This window comes from Ctenopharyngodon idella, chromosome 6 (genome assembly GCF_019924925.1).
Source record: "Ctenopharyngodon idella isolate HZGC_01 chromosome 6, HZGC01, whole genome shotgun sequence".
Classification (NCBI taxonomy): domain Eukaryota; kingdom Metazoa; phylum Chordata; class Actinopteri; order Cypriniformes; family Xenocyprididae; genus Ctenopharyngodon; species Ctenopharyngodon idella.
In genome coordinates, this window is record NC_067225.1 from 19705532 (window position 1) to 19725798 (window position 20267).

The 20267-nt window shown below is 36.7% G+C and overlaps 1 protein-coding gene and 1 long non-coding RNA gene across 6 annotated transcripts in view; both read right to left on the reverse strand.

The window, feature by feature from the left end:
• lepr (leptin receptor) overlaps window positions 1-20267 on the reverse strand; it is a 50632-nt gene continuing 30365 nt past the window's right edge. For 4 of the 5 annotated variants that reach the window (XM_051896292.1, XM_051896293.1, XM_051896295.1 and 1 more), the window contains exons 7-20: window positions 18909-19054; window positions 18164-18302; window positions 14198-14470; window positions 13949-14054; window positions 13638-13861; window positions 13118-13269; window positions 12611-12764; window positions 6992-7074; window positions 6662-6878; window positions 6068-6271; window positions 5859-5936; window positions 5483-5576; window positions 3002-3077; window positions 1-2644 (exon numbers count right to left, since the gene is read on the reverse strand). In XM_051896292.1, coding sequence (XP_051752252.1) covers window positions 1886-2644; window positions 3002-3077; window positions 5483-5576; window positions 5859-5936; window positions 6068-6271; window positions 6662-6878; window positions 6992-7074; window positions 12611-12764; window positions 13118-13269; window positions 13638-13861; window positions 13949-14054; window positions 14198-14470; window positions 18164-18302; window positions 18909-19054 — 2705 coding nt within the window. In that variant the 3' untranslated portion in view covers window positions 1-1885. The remainder of the gene's footprint in view (window positions 2645-3001; window positions 3078-5482; window positions 5577-5858; window positions 5937-6067; window positions 6272-6661; window positions 6879-6991; window positions 7075-12610; window positions 12765-13117; window positions 13270-13637; window positions 13862-13948; window positions 14055-14197; window positions 14471-18163; window positions 18303-18908; window positions 19055-20267) is intronic. The other variant, XM_051896294.1, reaches the window with a different exon arrangement.
• On the reverse strand, window positions 7489-12604 carry LOC127513996 (uncharacterized). The gene is made up of 2 exons (XR_007930541.1): window positions 9564-12604; window positions 7489-7548 (listed from the first exon to the last, which is right to left on the reverse strand). It is a non-coding gene; the product is annotated as an uncharacterized LOC127513996 (long non-coding RNA).

Consider the following 20267-nt stretch of genomic DNA (forward strand, 5'->3'; position numbering starts at 1 on the left):
TGCAATAAATAGTTTATTCTGACCAGAAAAATAGACAAGAAATACGTGTATACTGTACACACATTCTTACTGATTGACATATATTTAACCAGTTTTATTCATTGAGTTGCATTCAACCCTCATTTCATCAAAAACGACCATACACTTTAATTAGATGACATTTTGTAGACTCAAAATATTTGAGTTTCCAAAGAACACAGACCTCACTAACAAAATATACATTCATATTGAATGAATAAGCCCAATGTAAATGCAGACATGAGAAGCTATTTCTTCACAAAGCTGATATTCAGATGGATGGCTCTTTAAAAGTCTCTTCACTTATAAGCTGGACTTAATGAAGCACCTGAAATGCACAAGCAGCCACTAAAGCGTGACTGCGACTGTGACCACCACACTAAGAGAGAGTAAGTTAAGTCCCTTCTTCAGTCTCTTCCTTCTAAAGCACTTCATTCCAGTTAATGTGGTCTTTATATGATTTTACTTCAGCCTTCAAACACTTACAAAATGTTCGGTGTGACGAAGGTGGAAAGCAGCGAGTTCCTGCAATGACAGGCTGATCATCAACCCATCAGAGACATTCAGAGAATAAACTGTGCTTGGATGCCCTTATCAACTGAGCTTGGGAAATCTGGCTGTAAACCTTAAAATGTATATTAGAAGTGAATCATCTGAAACACTCAGCTGGTAGGAGGTGAAAACTGATAATGTTTTGGTTGTTTTACTCAAGATTTTGGTGGAAATAGGTTGAGGGTGGAAAGTAGGGCTACACGATTAATGGAAATAAAACCAAAATCGCAATATGGCTTAGTGGGATTATCAAATCTAAAAGGCTGCGATTTAATTAAATAAATATATGCACTGCATGTTTCAGAGTGAAGCGCCACACTGTGTTCTTTTACACACAAGCAGCTCATGATCTGATGGTTTCACTGTGTTTCAGTAAATGCTGCTCCATACAATCTCTGCATTTGCTCTGTGTTTGGTTTTCTTATAACATGTATTGCGTAAAAACGCAGCATGCCAACCATCTTCTCAAATTTGTAATGAGAAGCCAACTGTTGTCAACAAAAGAGAAACTTTAAGGGCTCTGTGCAGTTTTCCCAGTAGTTGATGGTTTAATTTTTAAAAATGAAGAAATTAAGACAGCCATTAATATTAGAAATGTAATTTCACAGTTGTACTGTAAAATAAAATTATTATTATCATTATATTTATTCTTTCTTAAATACTTTTTATTTTACAGTGAAATATTGCAATAGCATTAATTATTTTTTATTTAGTTTAATTTTTTTCATTTATAATAATAATCTTAATAAAAATGTTAATAAGAAGTACAATTTTATAGTAATATTGTATTTTATAGTCATACTGTATAATCACATTTTTTTAGCCAAAAAACTTCAAGCTTTAATTTTATCAGAAAAATCGCAGATGGATTTTCTTCTCCAAATCGTGCAGCCTGGAGCTTAAAAAAAAAAAAGAAAAAACGTTTTCCCCCGGTTTCACAGACGAGGCTTAAGTCTAGTCCCAGACTAAAATGCATGTTTGAGTTGTTTTAACCGAAAGCAACTTGCACTAACACATCTTAAAATATGTCAGTGTCATTGTTTTGTCTCAAGATGCACACCAATCACGTTTATAAAAGCTACTTAAATTTGAACTAAGGCCTAATCCTGGCTTAATCTAAGCCCTGTCTGTGAAACCAGACCTTTTAATAGCAGTCAAAAATGTGATTTTTATTTTTATCAGGGGAAAAAAAAAATGCAATTAGATTTTTTTCCCAAATCCTGCAGCTCAAGTAACTGAGGCATTTTATGGACTTTCATCCAGTGAAGAATAACATTATCACACATTACCACCAGGTGGTGCTATTCTCATTATTTCAGGGCGGATTAATGCATTCAGTTTGAAACTGAGGCAGATAAAGCGGAATGCTGCGAGATACATTATTGGAATTGACGACTGTGGAATTTTTGCCTTCCAGAAGAGGCCTGGCGTCCACCCTCATAACTATTTCATTCTTATCCTGTCCATCCTGTGCTTCCTTAATATCCTCATCTTCTTCCTGCTTCTCCTCCTCATTCATCTCGAGGTAGTAGAGGTCTTTGGCTACACCAGTGCTTTCCGATGCTTCATAATCTTGTTCTGATGTTTCCGAGAACTCTTCCACGGAGTTATAGGAGCTGGAATGGCGAGGATTGGTACTGTCAGAGCACACATGGTTGTCCAGGTCCCAGAGTCCTCCAGGGAAGGAGCCAGAAATGTCTGAGTTGTTGGCAGAAAAGTTGCCTTCATCACTGGAGCTGCTCAGACTTTCCTGCTGCTTTCGAAGGAGAGTGGGCTGATCGGAGAGGAGAACGGTTGAGTATGTCACTGAGGACTGGCCTGATGTTTCTGGGGTAGCAGCGGCAGTGGAAGCCTGCAGTGATAAAGGTTCCGAGGAGTCTCCCAGACAGGCAGAGTCGGTGTTTGCCTTGTTTCCAGAGTTATAAATGAGTACTTCATTGTCTTTTTCATGTTCAAGCATGAGAGGATGACATTTCTCGATGATTTCCACCTCACAGATGCTCTCAGAGACCAGCAGCAGAGGACAGGCAGTGAGACCCTCCGAGTGAGGGAACAGGTTCTCCATGGTGTCAATCTGCAAGGAGCAAGAAACAGAAGTGTTGTGGAAATGTGTCAACTGATATATTTTGAATGTGTGAAGCTTTATCTGCAGCATAATTTTTTACACAAATTTCAGGGATACGTTTCTTTTTTGTTTTTGTTTTTTATACGGATCTGTTTTTTTTGGCCTTGAATACATGTCTAAAATATGTATGTAAGCATTCAAGTGTCAATAAAATAAAAAAGTGCTTATGTTTTCATTTATTAATTAAACAATGGTCCAATACAAACAATGGTCCTCTATTTGATGAAAAAAAAAACTGTACTCTGATTGATTAAGCCATTAAAATACATGGATGCAATTTTTTATGTGACAGTTGGTCACACTGACCTGCCTGAAGTCCATTCCTTTGGCCCAGGAGCATTTGTTGGGATTTGGAACATCCTTCCATACGAGTTTTCTCATCCTGCAAGATGATGGATTATAGAATAGTTAATTTGAGCAGGATGTCATTGTACTAAATAGTCTTTTTTTTAAATCAAGTTTTGTTTGTTTGTTTGTTTGTTTTTTGAAAAATACTTTTATTTAACAGGGATGCATTAAATTGATCAAAAGTGACAGTAAATACATTTATAATGTTACAAAAATGTTTCCAATATTGGTAATAAAAAGAAATGTTTCTTGAGCATCAAATCAGCATATTTGAATGATTTCTGAAGAATCATGTGACAATGAAGACTGGAATAATGTCAGTTTACATTTTAAAATAAATAAATTAAAACAATTATATTTTAAAAACTATTTTACAATATTACTGTATTTTTGATCAAACAAATGCAGCCTTGGTGAAGAAACTTCTTTCAAAAACATAAAAAAATTTTACTGACTGAAAAAAATGTTTAATGTAATGCACTTCTGCCACTCCTTAAACGGGCTAAATAGGAATGTTCCTTTTTTTGTACACATAGTCACAACATTATCATGGAATCAAGTCTAAGCAGATGAGCAATAATATGATTGTTTTAGTTACCTTGGTAATTATCTCTGGCAGAACTTGTGAAATATTTACCCTCAAGCAAACTATACCAGTGCTAAGAATGATCACTACAGCAATTTAAGGACATTACATTCCTTATTTACACTGTAAATCCATTTATGTATTTTTATGTCTGACATTCAATACAACCAAACAAAATCCCATACAAATCAGCTTACAATTCCTTGCTTTAATTCAAACTTGTCTTACAAAATCAATATACACTGTAGCTTCCAACAAACATCTTAAATCTTTTAATATGTTCTTCTGCTAGAGTAAAGGTAACCTAGGTATATAAACAAATGGCTTGTGATTTTGTAATCTGATTTGACTCTTTTTTAAGGATTTTTCTTTCAGGACAGTTTTTTAGCCTTATTTATCCATTATCCATTGGTGAATAGAGCAGCAGAGCAAAAAAATGAGTGTTGTATTAAAGCCAGGGCTGTAATAACATGGTATGTGTATTCATGCATTTGCAGTACATTGTCATGATAGTTGCACTGCAAAGCAATTACATGCTTATTATTGAGTCATATACTTGCACATTATAATTTAACCTTTAATTCATTTTAATGTGAACAAAACATTTATCTAACCTTTAAGCTTTTTCGCTTCAGCTTTGGTATGAAGTTAATGCATTTTGGTTTAACGATTATTTTAGGGCTGTCAACCGTTTAAAATTTTTAATGTAATTAATTACATGATGTGCCGATTAATTTATCGAATTAATTGCAAATTAATCAGACATCACATTTGTCAGAGAAATTACCCCCAAAAGATATTTTTAAAGTCATTATTGTGTTAAATGAGAAAAGCATCGAATAGACATTACAAAAAGTAGCTTTAGAAAGAAATCTTTTATTTGATTCAACATAGAATTTATTACACATAAACTTGTAGGCTTTTTTTTTTTTTTTTTTTTTTTTTCAGAAGCTGCATCTGAATTGGTATTTAGATATATTTACAGACCAAAACATATATATATAACAATATATATCTTCTTTACATACAGGTCATACAGGTTTGAAACAACATGAGTTGTTTAAATATAAATTTAAACTGAATTTAAACATTTTTGGGCAAACTAATCCCAAAATATGAAATTATAATTTTTTTAATGAAACATACTCTAAATAAGAAACTAAAACTACCAGTAGGTGGCGGCAAATGTCTTAATGAGTAAGTCATTGAGTTATTCATTCATTCGATTCATTCAAACGGCTAATTCATTCAGGAATGAAGTAAATTGCTCTCTTTATGAATGGGCCATTCAATCATTGGTTCACCCAAATGAAACGCTGATTCATTCAGAAACGAAACACCGCTGTGTGTTTCTCAGAGATGCACAACAGTTCTGCTCTGGCATTACAGGTAATATTTTCGTTGGAAAAATTGAGCAAAAACACAATAACTTCTTTTTGATTGAACTTTTGTATAAAATCAATATCACATCTGCACTTATTCGGGGAAAACCAGCACTCGCGATATTGGTTAACTATATCAAGTGATGTAAATATGAGACAAAAAATGATACAGTTTTTAGGGGCATTCTAACTGCATTCTATATCAACTGTATAAAATATAAGATGACCTACTTAGGTCTGGGGCAGGGCGGGTGCGTTAAATCGTTTTATTTGAATTATTTTTCCACAACTAGTTAAGTAAATTAAAGTGTTAAATCGACAGCCCTAGATTATTTTAATCGTTATTATTTTAATCAGTTTGAGATGTTTGGTAGACCCCTGCAGTTCCTCACTGAGCACTAGTCACAGACAAAACCTATGATACTGTAAATATCTTTATCTTGACCATGAGAAGATAGCTGTAGGTCTTACTGGTTTTGTGACATCACAAGTGTGACAAACAGCACCACTGACAGGAACGCAATGATCAGTAGCAGTATGTATGCTGCAGGGTCACTCCTAGTAGCTGGATGACAAAACAAAAGACAAAAACTTGATTTAAACTTTTGCTCAAATCAATATGATTTTCAAATATCTTCTTTAGATTAAAATTTTTTTTTAAGACAGTTATTTGTATCATGTGAACACAACTGCCAGTCAATAAATTAATATTTTAGATAATACTGCAATGTATGTCAACCAGGGTCCACTTGCCAAACACCAAATGTGTGTAAAAATGGCTTCGGTTGGTTAATTAATCACATGATGACGTCAATGCATTCGTTAATGTCACTGCTGTAAAACCCACCTGTGTATCGAACCGGCTCCCCCTCACCATCCGCAAACACTGGGTACAATGTGAACTCCTCTGAGCCATAAAAACGACCTGTACAAAAACAAATGATACTGTCAAAGATTATTTATACTGCTAAGGATAAACTCTTTTTCATATTCTGATATGAAAATCAGTAGAAATAATGAGAATGTTTTGTTATAATATCAACAAAAATAACATACGGCAAAGAGAGAGATCCCTTGATGCGGAGTGAACTCTGACCCACTGTAGCCTCTCAGTTAGAGACACGTCTTGTTCAGGGTCTTTGTTCAGGTCTATCCATTCAATGACAAATGACTGAGGCACCGGTTGATCAGATAACAGGCTCCAGGAGAGATGCACACAGCTGGCATTTGCAACTCCGCTGAATAAACGTACACATCGTCCTAAAAAAGGAAAGAAGGACATTAATAATTCAAAAAAAGGGGAATCTTTATTATTTTTATGTGCAGGAACAGATAACAAGTAGGAACAAAATATCAGAGTATCCTATTATCTTTCATTGTATATATGTAATAACTAATCCAAATCTTCTCCCCCAACAACCCTTTCACCAACAAAACAACATCAAGCTTTTATCAAAACAATTACCCGGAAAATTTAGGGCCGGATGAATTAAAACCTCATCCTTAGGCACATAAATAGACACATATTTCATTTGAAGGCTTACAAAACTCCTTGGCGATCAAATGAAAGAAACATTGTAAATGAATTAGACTGAATGTGAAAGAATTTTGTGTGATGTTACAGGAAAGGTATGAAGCAAGTCAGCTCACGTTTGGGTTGATGTAAAAGCGTCATGTTGCTATTCCGTGTAGAGATGCCCAAAGTGTTGCGAGACATTACGGTGACTGTGTGTGCTTCCTTCCTCCACTGGAATGAGTGAAACTGAGTCAAGGTTGTTTCATTTGACCACACGGCTCCCCCTGAGGCCTGGTGTTTAATCACGAGACCCTCCACACAACTATATGGATCTCCTGCTAGAACAGGCTGCTAAAATTGACATTAAAAAAAAAAAAAAAACATTTAAGCTCAAACACAGTAGGCTTTTTATATCACAATCATTTTGCTGCTAAAGCAAGTCAATGAAGTCAATCTTTACCAACCTTAAAGATCAGTGTGACATTTGTCACACTCCTAACAGGATCCTCTTGTATAATGCGCCAGAAGTCTGGTCCCATCTCTGGCGCTGAAATGACAAGGCAATACAGTCATGATTATTTCCAGGACACTATATCTCATGTTCAGAAAGGTAAATTAAAGCTGAAACAGAGTGTGGTCTTTTTAATAGACCAAGTCTCATTGTGTCTCATTTTATTTTTGGTCTTTTTGCTCTTTTTACTATGGAGAAAAGTGAAAGGGGATGGGGAAACTATTGAAGAATTAGAGGGTAATGATATAGGTTGGGGTTTAAAAGTTTTTGTTTAAAAGAAGTCTCTTATGCTCACCAAGGCTGCATTTATTTGACCAAATATACAGTAAAAACTGGAATATTGTGATGTGCAAAAAATTAAATAGCATTTTTATTTTAATATATTTTAAAATAAAATGTATTCCTGTGGTGGCAAAGGTGATGTTACATGTACACTCTCTTTTGGACTCATTTTGGACTTGTTGTTGTTCTATTTCCCGCCACTAGTCATTCACCTTGGTAACTGATCACCTCATCACATCCAGCTGTGTCTAATCACCCACCTTGTTATCCCATGTATATAAGCCCTGAGTTTCCAGTCTTGTGTGGTCTGGTATTGTTCATGTATACTTTGGTTTGTGTTCCTGTATGTTCCTGATCTATCCATTTGGATTTCCTAGTAAAAGATTAGGAATATTATTCTGATTATATCTCCTCGTCGTGTGCTTTATACACCAGGGTTATGTAACAGAATACCGGACCTAAAACGTTAGACAGATTGCGGCGTGTTCTTTGTTTGTTGTTTTCCGTGTCAGTGTTTTTCGTTTCAGTGTTTTTCGTCACTTTTTCCCCGTCACAATGTACACACCCGCATTTCTGTTAATCTGCCTTGAGCAGAAGGACCGCTCCCTCGAGGCACATTTGGACGATTTTTTATTCCTAGCACCAGCAACACATTTCCCGGACATCAGCCTTTGCAACTTCCTGTATGCTGGCCTCAACACCGCCACCAAAGCGCAGCTGTCCAGGGGAAGGGCCTCGAGGGAGCTTCCCTGATTACGTGGAGTGGGTGCTGGCGTCATGTGGATCTTCAATGACCGTGGATTTCTGCGACAACGACGCCAGTCCCACTCCTACTCCAGTGCCCAGCCATCAACACCCTGACTGCGAGGATCGGCAGCATGAGTCCACCGCAGACCGTGAGAAGGACTTCGCTGCGATGTTTGAGCCAGCGCCTACGGGAGCGACCGAATAGAACATCACCACGGAGCCTGAGCAACACGGGACTGACCAGGTGTGCGAGCCGGCTGTACCATCCGTCGCCGAGGGAATTCTAGTGGAATACGAGGGTATGGAAGTGAGCCCCACCCAACCCCCTGCCACTGAGAGTGAGTTTTTGGCATGCACTGGTGACTGTTTTTTTTTTTTTTTACTTTGGAGAGGTTAACCTGTCTGAATCCACCTGGTATGTCTAGTTCTCTGGTCCCTCCCAGCCTCCCTCTCCCACCACCTCTCCAAAATCATGTTGATACTCATTCATCTGCTGAAGGATTTTGCTGCACTCTCCAAACCTCTCTTCTGTCCCAAGCCACACCTGTCACCCAGTCATCACTGTCTCCCATCAGCCCTTCAGTTTCTCCTCCATCTCCTCTCAGTGGTGGGGATCCACCTCGGGACTGCTGGGAGCCACCTCCTCCTGGGTGTGAGGAGCCTGAGGTTCCGCCTCCAGCCTCAGAGCTCTCCACTCCCCCTCGACCTGGCTCCTACACCTACGCTCCTTCCACCCTCATCGTCAGCAGGTACCATCGGGCATTCGGCCTCGCTGGGTTCCCTCGGCACGTCGGCTCCGCCTGGGTCAGACATCGCCACGCCTCTGCTGCAGACTTACGGGCCATTCGCTGCTCTCTGGCCCTCCACCCCTCCTGCTACGGCTAGCTCCGCCCTCCCTCAGGCTCCACCTCTGCCCTCGGTCGCTCCAGCTCCACCTCTACCCTCTGGATCCCTGCTTCCACCTCGGGGGGTCGTCGCTACGGCTCTGTCGCGGTCGCCCAGGCCATCGGGGTCCCTTCGAGTCTTCGGCGCTCCGGCTGCAGGGTGGGCTCCTACTCTGATGTCGTCATCATCACTTCCGGTCGTCCCCATGGTGGCGTCCATGACTACATCACCATGGCTCCTCCCTCCTGCGACGCCGCCATGGGCGCAGTCTTGGCTGTGGCCTGGATGTGTATACTTCCTCTGTTCAAGGCACCTCCCTGGTCTTCACCACCATCTGCACCTCCCTGGATTTCTCCATCACCTGCACCACCCTGGACTCCTGCATTTCGCCTCCTCCCGGGTAGCCGTCCGCCTCCTGAGCCGCCTCCTACACCATCTTCAGCATCTCGTCTTTATCTTCCCCTCTCCACGGCGCGAGGACGCGCCTTTCCGGGAGGGGGCGATATGTTACATGTACACATGTTACATTTTTTTTTGGACTCATTTTGGACTTGTTGTCATTCTATTTCCCGCCACTAGTCATTCACCTTGGTAACTGATCACCTCATCACATCCAGCTGTGTCTAATCACCCACCTTGTTATTCCATGTATATAAGCCCTGTGTTTCCAGTCTTGTGTGGTCCGGTATCGTTCATGTATACTTTGGTGTGTTCCTGTATGTTCCTGATCTCTCCATTTGGATTTCCTAGTAAAAGACTTATTCTGATTATATCTCCTCGTCGTGTGCTTTATACACCAGGGTTTTGTAACAGGTGAATTATCAGCAATCATTACTCCAGTCTTCAGTGTCACATGATCCTTTAGAAATCATTCTAATATGCTGATTTGGTGCTCAACAAACATTATTATTAATGTTGAAAACAGTTGTGCTGCTTAATATTTAGGTGGAAATGGTGACACATTTTTAGGATTCTCTGAATAGAAATTTTAACCAAAAGCATTTATTTGAAATATAAATCTTTTGTAACATAAAATGTTATGTTATACATTATAAAATAAATAATAGAAGCATAATAAACTTAAATTAATTAGACATTAAATTATTTTAATGACAAGCATTTTTTCATTTAGTGAGTGAGTTATTCTTTTGGACTTTTTTTTCCATTATTTGGATAGGACAATCCCAGAAAGACAGGAAACAATTGGAGAGGAGAGAGGGGAATGGGATCGGGTAAGGATCATGAGCCACGACTTGGATCAGCTGAATCGCTGTCACCATACTGTATGGCAGAGGTATATGCTACGCTGTCTATGGCTAAGACTGCCACTTTTATCTTTTTGCTAGAAAGCATATCTTATTATGAAATATTTCTCTATTATCTGTCACTAGCATACCTTCTGACTACAAACCTCCAGTTAAGTCTTCTCTTAACTAAGAATGTATGTCAAATTCCTACAATCCCATACTTACTGTAACAGACAAGAATGACTGTAATTATATCTAAAATGCTGACGGCAATCTGCTAGCAATAGTTACTTCTGAAAAATGTCTCAACATGAGTTCTGGCACCAGGACACACATCTGCACCAATATAAAGATTTTAGACAGGTTCTGCGAAGAGCTGACAAATAGTGTTGCAAGCACATATTTGATCTTCACCTCAGCAGTTGCATTCCAGTTTAGGAATTCATGGTGGGTGATGTGTGGTGCAATTTCCGTTAATCCTAATGGATTTTTTTTATCATAATTCTGTTCAGTTCAAAACATTTTCAATATGAAGACAAAGCCAATTAATATATGTAGAGCCATTTAAATGATTACCATAACACTGACAAATTTAACTACTGAGTAACTCATATTCAGGGTTTCTATAAGTATCATATAATGAAATTTAAGAAAATACAGGACTTTTAAAAGAATTTAAGTTTAATATTTTTATTATTCTAAAGTGTCATCAGCCCTCTAAATGCATCCTTGAAAATATTATGTATACTTCATTCCTATGAAGTTCTCACAAATTACAAAAGTACTCATGACTCATATACATATAGATGGCTATTGTGAAGCAGGTGTGTGTTCGGAATAACTGAAGTATCACATGGGCTATCAAAGCCACAATGAAAGAATTTTTTCTTCTGTTTTATCTTTTGAATTGTTTTTATCTTGCCTAACAGTTAACAGGCTTCAGCTGCACATTCTTTTCAACAGTTCCAGTTTGGTCTCTCTTCACTGATTTAGTGTTTGTTTTATGCTGTTGTCATATACATTGACAAAGTACTGTGGGTTTCATCACAAATACTTCATGGCAATATCTAACTTAATAGCATTTTGTCTAAATGCCTTGTCTTTAAATGTCAATGATATATGATGAATTTCCCATGTATTTTCCCACTGGAAGATGTCGTAACTCAGAATCTTACAGACACCCCAAAGCTATTTAAAATTAAATCTGTCAAAATGTTTTCCTGGATGGGATGATTTCAACAAAAATGAATCAAAGCCTTTCATTCCATATATTATATGTTATACAGTAGTAGCCAAAAGTGATGTCCGAGGGGATATTTGTTTTTAATGACACTACAAGTTTGATTAAACCATCAAAATATAAGGAAAATAATTTATATTTTTTAAATATTTTAAATATGAGGGAAGAACAAAACAATAAACTTGGCATCTGACTAAATTATTTGGCAAAAAAGGCAAACTACAGCTAAAGGTATTATTTTACTATGCAAAAAATGAAAAAATGCATAGAAAAACAAAAAGCTTACAGGAAAAAACATACATCGACTTCAACAAACAACAAAAGATGTTTTCTCAAGATGTTTACTAAATTTTTTTGTGATCTCCACATAACAAAAGTTGTGTTCTTGAGATCTTGACTTAATTTTCTTGTGATCTCCACACAACAAAAGTTATTGTCTCAAGATCTTGACTTAATTTCCTTCTGATTTCCACACAACAAAATTTGTATTCTTGAAATCTCGACTTAATTTCTTTGTGATCTCTACATAACAAAATTGTTTTCTCACTCTCAATTTAAAAGTTGTTTTTTCTTGTTTTTCTTGATCTGGAAGAAACAAAAGCTATTTCTTTGACCAGAGACTCAAGCTGAAATAGACATTTGAGAAGGAGTATGATACTATCGTCAACACTATAGTCACTCTGAACATATGCCCCCGGTTTCACAGACAAGGTTTAAGCTAGTCCTAGACTAAAATGCATGTTTGAGCTGTTTAAACTGAAAGTAATTTGCACTGACATGTCTTAAAATATGTCAGTGTTATTGTTTTGTCTCAAGATGCACACCAGTAATGTTTTTTTTCTAGGGTATGTTTATAAAAGCTACTTGAATACCCTAACTGAAATAAAGCCTAATTCTGGCTTAGCCTAAGCCCTGTCTATGAAACCGGGACATGGTCAATTTCACTGCCAGCTAGCTCGAGGGATGTCTGCATGGTTATAGAATGATGTTTGACAGATAAATGATTTGTGAATGTCCAGAGAAATGGTGAGCAATGGATAGCTGTTTTTGTAAGGAAATTTAAGATAATATTAATGGAAAACAACTATTGTTATGTTGAGATCAGGAGAAAATTAAGGCTTCTGTATGAAATAAAATAATAATAGTAGCACAACTATTTTGATAACTTTACCTTTCCTGTTATAAACAATCGAAGTGTGACTCCTGCTCCAGTCACTCCAGTATCCAGAGCCATTCAGTCTTCTACAGCGAACTTCTACTTTAAACTGAACACAGGAATCTTCAAGCGGAACCTCTGCCTGTGGTTCCAGTAGAGAACCGATGACCTGTAGGGAAATAACACTCATCTGTAAATGCCACAGAAAATTGCAGACATTATCCCTGAGTACAGAGTGTAACCATCTTCCTTCTGAAATCTATAAAGGATAAATTGAAAATGAATTTCTAAGAAGTTTAGTGGACATAATAAGAGGAACATTTAACTTTGATTTTTTAATTTAGGATCAGTTTAGCTTATCATTTTTATCAATTATAGAGATAAACAGATCAGACCACAGTAATTCATTGCCTGCCCTCTGTGATTGAGCACTATGCATGAAGCATTTGCTCAAATATATTTTATTCATCTTTCTAGTTTCATTGTCCACCTGAGACCCCAGCTTCCAGAAACTCTTCCTACCTTCCATTGCGTATTTGCCATCCCACGCAAAGTCACAAAGCGCAGCTCGTACTGCATGTCGTATACAGGTAAATGGGGACGCCCCCACTTTACGCTCAAGGTTTTGTTTGGCAAAGTGATCGCTTCAAGGACTGAGGGAGGAGATGGTTTCACTGGAAAAAAACAAAGGGAAATTGTTATTCAACTCAGTTTACAAAGTGAATAGAGTGGCAAGAGTGACAGTAAGGACATTTACTTTTTTACAAAACAAAAAATACATGTTTTAAATAAATGCTGTTTCTATTCATCAAATAATCCTGAAAAAAATATAATGGTTTCCACAAAAACCCTAAGCAGCACAACCATTTTCAACTGTGTAATAAGAAATTTTACAGAAACACCAAATCAGCATATTAGAATGATTTCTGAAGAATCATGTGACATTGAAGACTGGAGTAATGGCTGCTGATAATTCAGCTTTGCCATAACAGAAATAAATTGCACTGTAAAAATAATTAAAACAGAAAACTTTGGAACTCACCATAGTCAATTGGTGCAACATAGACAGGAAACGATCTCACTTTGCCACGCCCTCCTTCCACTTCCAACCAGATTTTGTAGCAAGAGAACAGGCTAAGGTTGCTTAAAGTGCATTCTCTGTGGTCTCCTGCTCCAGATGGGCACTCCTTCACCAAAGACATGTTTTCTTCAGCTTCTTCAGTGCCCTCCATCTCTGATATGGTCTCACACATTGATGTATATTGTCTATAACAAAAAGTAAGATTTTCAGCATCTGTGAAACAAACAATCTGACTGGAATAGAAAACGTATGAGCTATGATTGTGGTCATACCTGTAAAGGAGTCTGACCTGTGCCCAAGCACTTTTATTCCACTCACAGCTCATGGTGTCCACCTCTGAATTCTTGCTCTGGCAGGTAATATCTGCATTAAACATCCCTAAAGAAAAGAGCCCATTTTAAATTTTCTAGCTTTTCAAACAAGCAATATTTTATATTTTATTTTATATTTATTATCATTTTATTTTTATTATTTTATTATAACTGTCTGGTTAAAGATGTCCTCCATAATTCATAGCGCACCTTCTGTGTATATTTTGGCATAGGCGATGATGCATTTGAACCTCTCTCCCCACTGGTGGCAGCACATCAGAGTATCAAACCCTGGTTCGTCTACTTTCATAGTGACGGCGCTAACCTGATCGTTGATTACACTGTACTGGCTTTCCGGAATCTTCACCTGCCCGTTCAGCATCCACACAGCTTTACTCGCACTCCAGCTGCGGTTGTGGAAGACGGCATAAACTGTTACTTCTGACCCGGGTGTCGTGAAGACTTCAGCAGGGATGTAACTGACTTTGAGGAGCAGAGAAAGATAGAGAAAAAAAAAAATTAAAGCAGGCATTTTGAGCAGTACACATACAAATAAATAAACCAAACTTTAGTAAATTCTACATGTGAGATATAAATAAAAAAAAAAAGAAATGTGTGGTTACATTTTTTACAAAAAAACAAAAAAAAGAAAAAGAAAAATCAACACATTTTTGTAACATTAATATTTATTCCATTGTGACATTATTTTCATAACAATTAAGCATTTCTTTTCAAATTATTAATATCTTAATGCATCTGAACATCTTACTTAATTTACTTTTTTTGTCATTATTATTCTTGATTATGATTTTCTTTGGATTCTCAACAGTGTAATACAGTAATGTTTATTCTATTATATAAAAATTACTGCAGCATAAATTACAGGCACAACAAATATAAAACTTTACAACTGAAATATAATAACAATAAATATACATTTTGCATTACAGTAACAATATTTATGCTTAATTTCCAAAAAATTAAAAGGTTTGTTCACCCAAAAATTAAAATTCTGTCATTAATTACTTACCCTCATGTCGTTCCAAACCCGCAAGACCATCATGTTCAGAACACAAATTAAGATATTTTTGATGAAATCCGAGAGGTACATGACTCGTCCGTAGACAGCAATTTAATCACCACTTTCAAGGTCAAGAAAAGTACTAAAGACATCGTTAAAATAGTCCATGTGACTGCAGTGGTTCAACCTTAATTTTATGCAGCGACGAGAATAATTTTTGTGTGCTTCCAGGTTCTACGTCAGAATGCCGGCTCAGTATTAGTCGACACTGTTCACACAAGCAGCACAATGCATGCGTGTGATGCTGACGCAGGAGCCGGCTAATAATGAGTCAACGTTCTGACATAGAACCTGGAAGCGCTTAACGTAAACAGTGTAAGAGAATGACACAGAACAGAAGATATTGTTGAATAAAGTCGTTATTTTTGTTTTGTTTTTGAGCACAAAAAGTATTCTTGTCACTTCATAAAATTAAGGCTGAACATGTGGACTACTTTAACAATGTCTTTAGTACCTTTCTGGACCTTGAAAGTGGTAGTTAAACTGCTGTCTATAAGTCAGATACCTCTCGGATTTCATCAAAAATATCTTAATTTGTGCTCCGAAGATGAAAAAAGGTCTTACGGGTGTGGAACGACATGAGGGTGAGTACTTAATGACAGAAATTTAGTTTTTGGGTGAACTAACCTTTTAATGTAATGATGCAAAAATGTTTCTTTTGATTTTAGGATGGACAACAACCTGGACATGTTCCTGACAGGTATTAAGAGATTCACTCTTGTATTGATTTTTATTTCCCCACCTTCCCGTCTTGGTTCCTTGCAGCAATGAGAAAGCTGTTTTATTGTAATGATAGTAAACAACCTGAAGCTTAGTTGCCATGGTGACTTGCACAGCATGGATTTTGAAAATGTATAACCCAACTGGCATATCAGAAAAAACAAAGTGTGAACTGCCTTGAAAAACTTACAAACACATGCAAAATAGCGGGTGCCATGTGGGTAATGTATCCAAGGAGGAAAACAGAGACAGAATTAAGTCTTTTATGGCTGTATCAAGCTGAAACAGTTGAAACATTAACTAATATGCAGACAGCTCAAAGTGGAGCTAAGTGCAGCATTAGTTGGCAGCAGTATCTCAGACTGGATACTGCACTCAATTGTTTTTAACTAATCTAATGGGCACTGCTGTGGTGTGGGACGGGTATTCAAAAGCAAGATAAGACAGAAAAACACCCAACTGATTAGTGTTAGAATTTGGCTAAGCAAAAAATTAAACTCTATTCTACTATCGGGGAGTGTCAATATGTTAACACTTCACCTCAAGCAAGAAGTTTCCCTCAGGTCGCTTTATTCAGGTTACAAAAAAAAAAAAAAAAAAAAAAGCATATTTCACAATACTGACTGAGTCACTCTAAGGTGAGGTGTACGTGCGTGTACAGGTGGAAGTGCACACATTTAATAAGCCATGTTCCAACCTTTTACAAAAACCCACAGCAGTTGAGATGCATCTAAACTTAATTTTATGTTCCCTAAAACTTGAGTATGAATCAGTATGTATCCTTTTAGCCATTTGTCCCTTGTACGGCCTCTAAAGATTCATACAGTGCTCACATTCAACTTCAACGAATTTAAGGATCTTTTATTGGCCTGAGATTGAACATGATGCCAAGCATAAGACTTTTAATACGCAAACTGGTGTTCCTTTTGAATTATGTAGGCTTTTAGCAACAAACTATTTACAAGGAGGAAGAAGTCATCTAAAAATGACTATAATAAACCTAATGATGACAAAGTTAAAAGACTCAAGGACAGTACATACACTCATTTACAATACATGACTTTATTCTCATCTGAGAATGAATATTAAAAAACAATTTAAAATAACCCATTTAATGTATAATAAAAAAAAAAAAATATTTGCATAATTTAAGACTATTAAAACATTATTTTAAACTGGGGATTTTGGACACACACTCATCCAACATTGTTAACAACATTTTGACATTAAATTTGGTTTATATATCTAGTTCAGTCATGAAACTAGAGAGCGCAAGCTGAAGCAATCTACAAGCAATCACATCATTACCACATGGCACAAGCCGACTGGCCTCTGCTGATCCTGCAGCCAATGAGATTGTTTGCTTAACATTTAAATAGTCTGGTTCAGTGTTTGCTGTAGTCTAGTCCAACAGCAGTTCTACTGAAACCCTCCACCTCCCTACCTGTCTAGATCTGTGATTTATGTAAGTCTATTTATGCAGCAGCAGCATATCTTACATGCTCACAGCAGTGTGTCATTGTATCTATTAACAGTAGCAAGTCTATACTTGCTCTGCAGCAACCATCATCAACAGCAGCAGCAGCATAGCAAATCTAGTCCGTCAAGACTAAATACATTAACACTGCCATATTCAATAACACGCTAAAACTATCTAGAGTTGTCATATGTACATTTCAATAGTGCACAAACCCTAGTGTACATTTGCTTTAAGAGTAATAACTATGCAAATACCCTATACCTTGGCAAATGCAATGCCTGACCTCGGTTTGCTAAGAAAATGGCATATTAATGCGTTTGTAAAACACTGAACATTGTTTACCATCGTAATTAATTCAGAAAATGGAGAGTGAAATGAATGAATCTTTTAGAGAACAAATCAAAGATATTTTGTGAGAGCATAGCAACAAGTCAAAGTACTATTCAGATTCAGAGTAGCAGAGAGTAGATATGAATGTAATTATCAAACGTCAAACTCTTAAAGTGGAGGCTTAGAGAAGACAATGGATCTATCTGAAAGATACATATAACTGAAACAGAAAAGCACTCATTTGCATGAAGTCTGACGTACACTAAAAGCCGCTTTTAGACTCTTTAGAATGATGTTAGGGTAAATGTCTCAACCTGAGCACTCTGTTGTTGAGAACAGGAGACCATAAGTCGTGGGAGCATGAGCATATCAGGCAGCAATGTATTAAGTACCCTTTCACAAATGTCAGTATTTGCATACATTTACTCTTTGCCTATACCTGATGAGTCATTAAATGGGAGGGCGTCTTTGATTACGGACCTAAATAAATTCAATACTCAAATGTATACACATAAAACATGAAGGGAAGTCGTTTGTAAAGTTCTTCTGTAATACAGATCCTTACCATCTAGTGTGAAATAGAAAGGTTGGCTCCATTCACTCCAGTAGTTGAAGTTGTTTTGGCAGCGCACTTGGACTGTGTATCTGATCCCAGAACTGAGCTCATTCAGAGGCACCCATGAACGACCTCTGACCTTCACCACCTAAAAGAGCCACAGTTAACAGAGATTCATTCACATTATGAAGGTTAATTGCTTTAAATCGCTTTAAATAACTTAAAACTGAGTGATCTCATCCATATTTACAGTTCACTTTTGGAAAGATGAAATATATAATGTATCAACAATATCTTACTGCATCTAAAAAATAAACCCTTTTAGCTAAGTACAACTTTAGAGATACACAAATCAATAAAAACCTACTGAAAAACTGTTCATATGTAAAAGGATTTATGTTTTAGATTCTGTCATTATGTTTAAATTGTGCATTTCAGAGTCTATCCAAATGTGCATAAATGTATGTGAGCCACTTTAGATACAAATACCTACAAATTGTAATCCGATCATTTGTTAAAAGTAGCTCTTACTGGCAGGTGAAAGGTATATTCAAAACTCTTAAACAAACAAATTATCAACCATGCAAGACATTAAGCATGTATAGAATTGTGTGTATGGCAGGAAATCTGATTCTGTGAAAATCTGCAAGATTTTGAGTGGAATTCTGTGCAGGCCTTTAACATAGTTCTCACAAACATTACTTTGTAATGCCATTACAACATATTCATCAGACCAACAAATGAGTCCAATTACCTCCCACTGCTGAAGCGAGGAATTGGAAGAGTATCGGATCTCATAGTTTATGGCATTACTGTCAGGTTGTGTGCTGCTCCATCTGAAAATTACTTCACCTTCTGTCGTCACATTGTAATGCAGATTGACAGGTGGGTCTGGTCTTCCTGTGAAAGGCAGAAATTCACAATATATTAAATTATTATTGTTTGCAAACTAGTAATGATGCATAGAAAATACATTAAATTTATATATAAATATATATTTATCTTTTTATTTATACAGTATTCATCAGTAATGAAGTAATACTGATGAATAATTTACTTCATGTACTTCGCAGAGCACAGAAAAGTTCTTGAAAATAATAATAATAATAATAATAAAAAAAATAGTAAAGCCTGCAACCGTTCTATGTCTAGACACCCTAAAGGTAGAACACAGTCTCATGATCACAATTCATATTTTTAAATCATCTTTATAAGATGTTGTTTTTGGCACCTCACCACTCTTGAGAGTCTTCTCACATTTGTCGGAGGGTGGGAAGTCTGCACAACACGTGAAATGTGCAATGTGAAAAAGTGGTGGAGGGTGTGAATTAGGAAATAAAATGGAAGTTTAACATTTTGACACCCCACAGTTTCGTAGGGGAACATCTTCAGCAGGCCTGGCCGGATATGAGCCATTAAGAGACATTAACAGGGTATGTGATCAATATTAAAGGAATAGTTCACCCAAAAATGAAAATTTGACTATTTCTTTAAGAGAGTATGAGAGCAAAACTGAGAACTACATTTCCAGGATAAATCCATGGTTTTCCTTTTGCTAGTATTGTTTAGTTAAAAACAAAATTAAAATACATTTATCTGTTGTCCACATTCAAGTATAAAGTAGTATTATTTTGTTCTGCAGACAGTATTTAAGTCGGTCTAGAACAAGATGGCCTCAGCAGCCACTGCTTAGTCAAAAAAAGAAAAAAAAAAAAAAGGTAAAGCAATTTGCTTTATTTTAATAAAAGCATTACCATTAATGCCAATCAGCTGAGGCAGTCTTTATTAACAGGCATTATCTTTTAAAACCACTACCTCACTGACACTAACATATTATAAAGTAAATGGCTTCTGCTGTTGCAATTAATACAAATAGGCTTACATTGATTGGACTTTTTATTCATTTAATGATTCACTCGTTTACTTCTTTCCAGCAAACATTCAATGTACTTCAAAGAAAGAAAGGAAGTGAAAATGTCAGGACAACTTGTTCTCTTGAAATTAAACCTAAAGGAATCGTTCACCCACAAAATTAAACTTTAGACATCATTTATTATTACTGTACAAGTACAACAAGATTGTTTACCAAAGCCACATTATGTAACATTTCAAT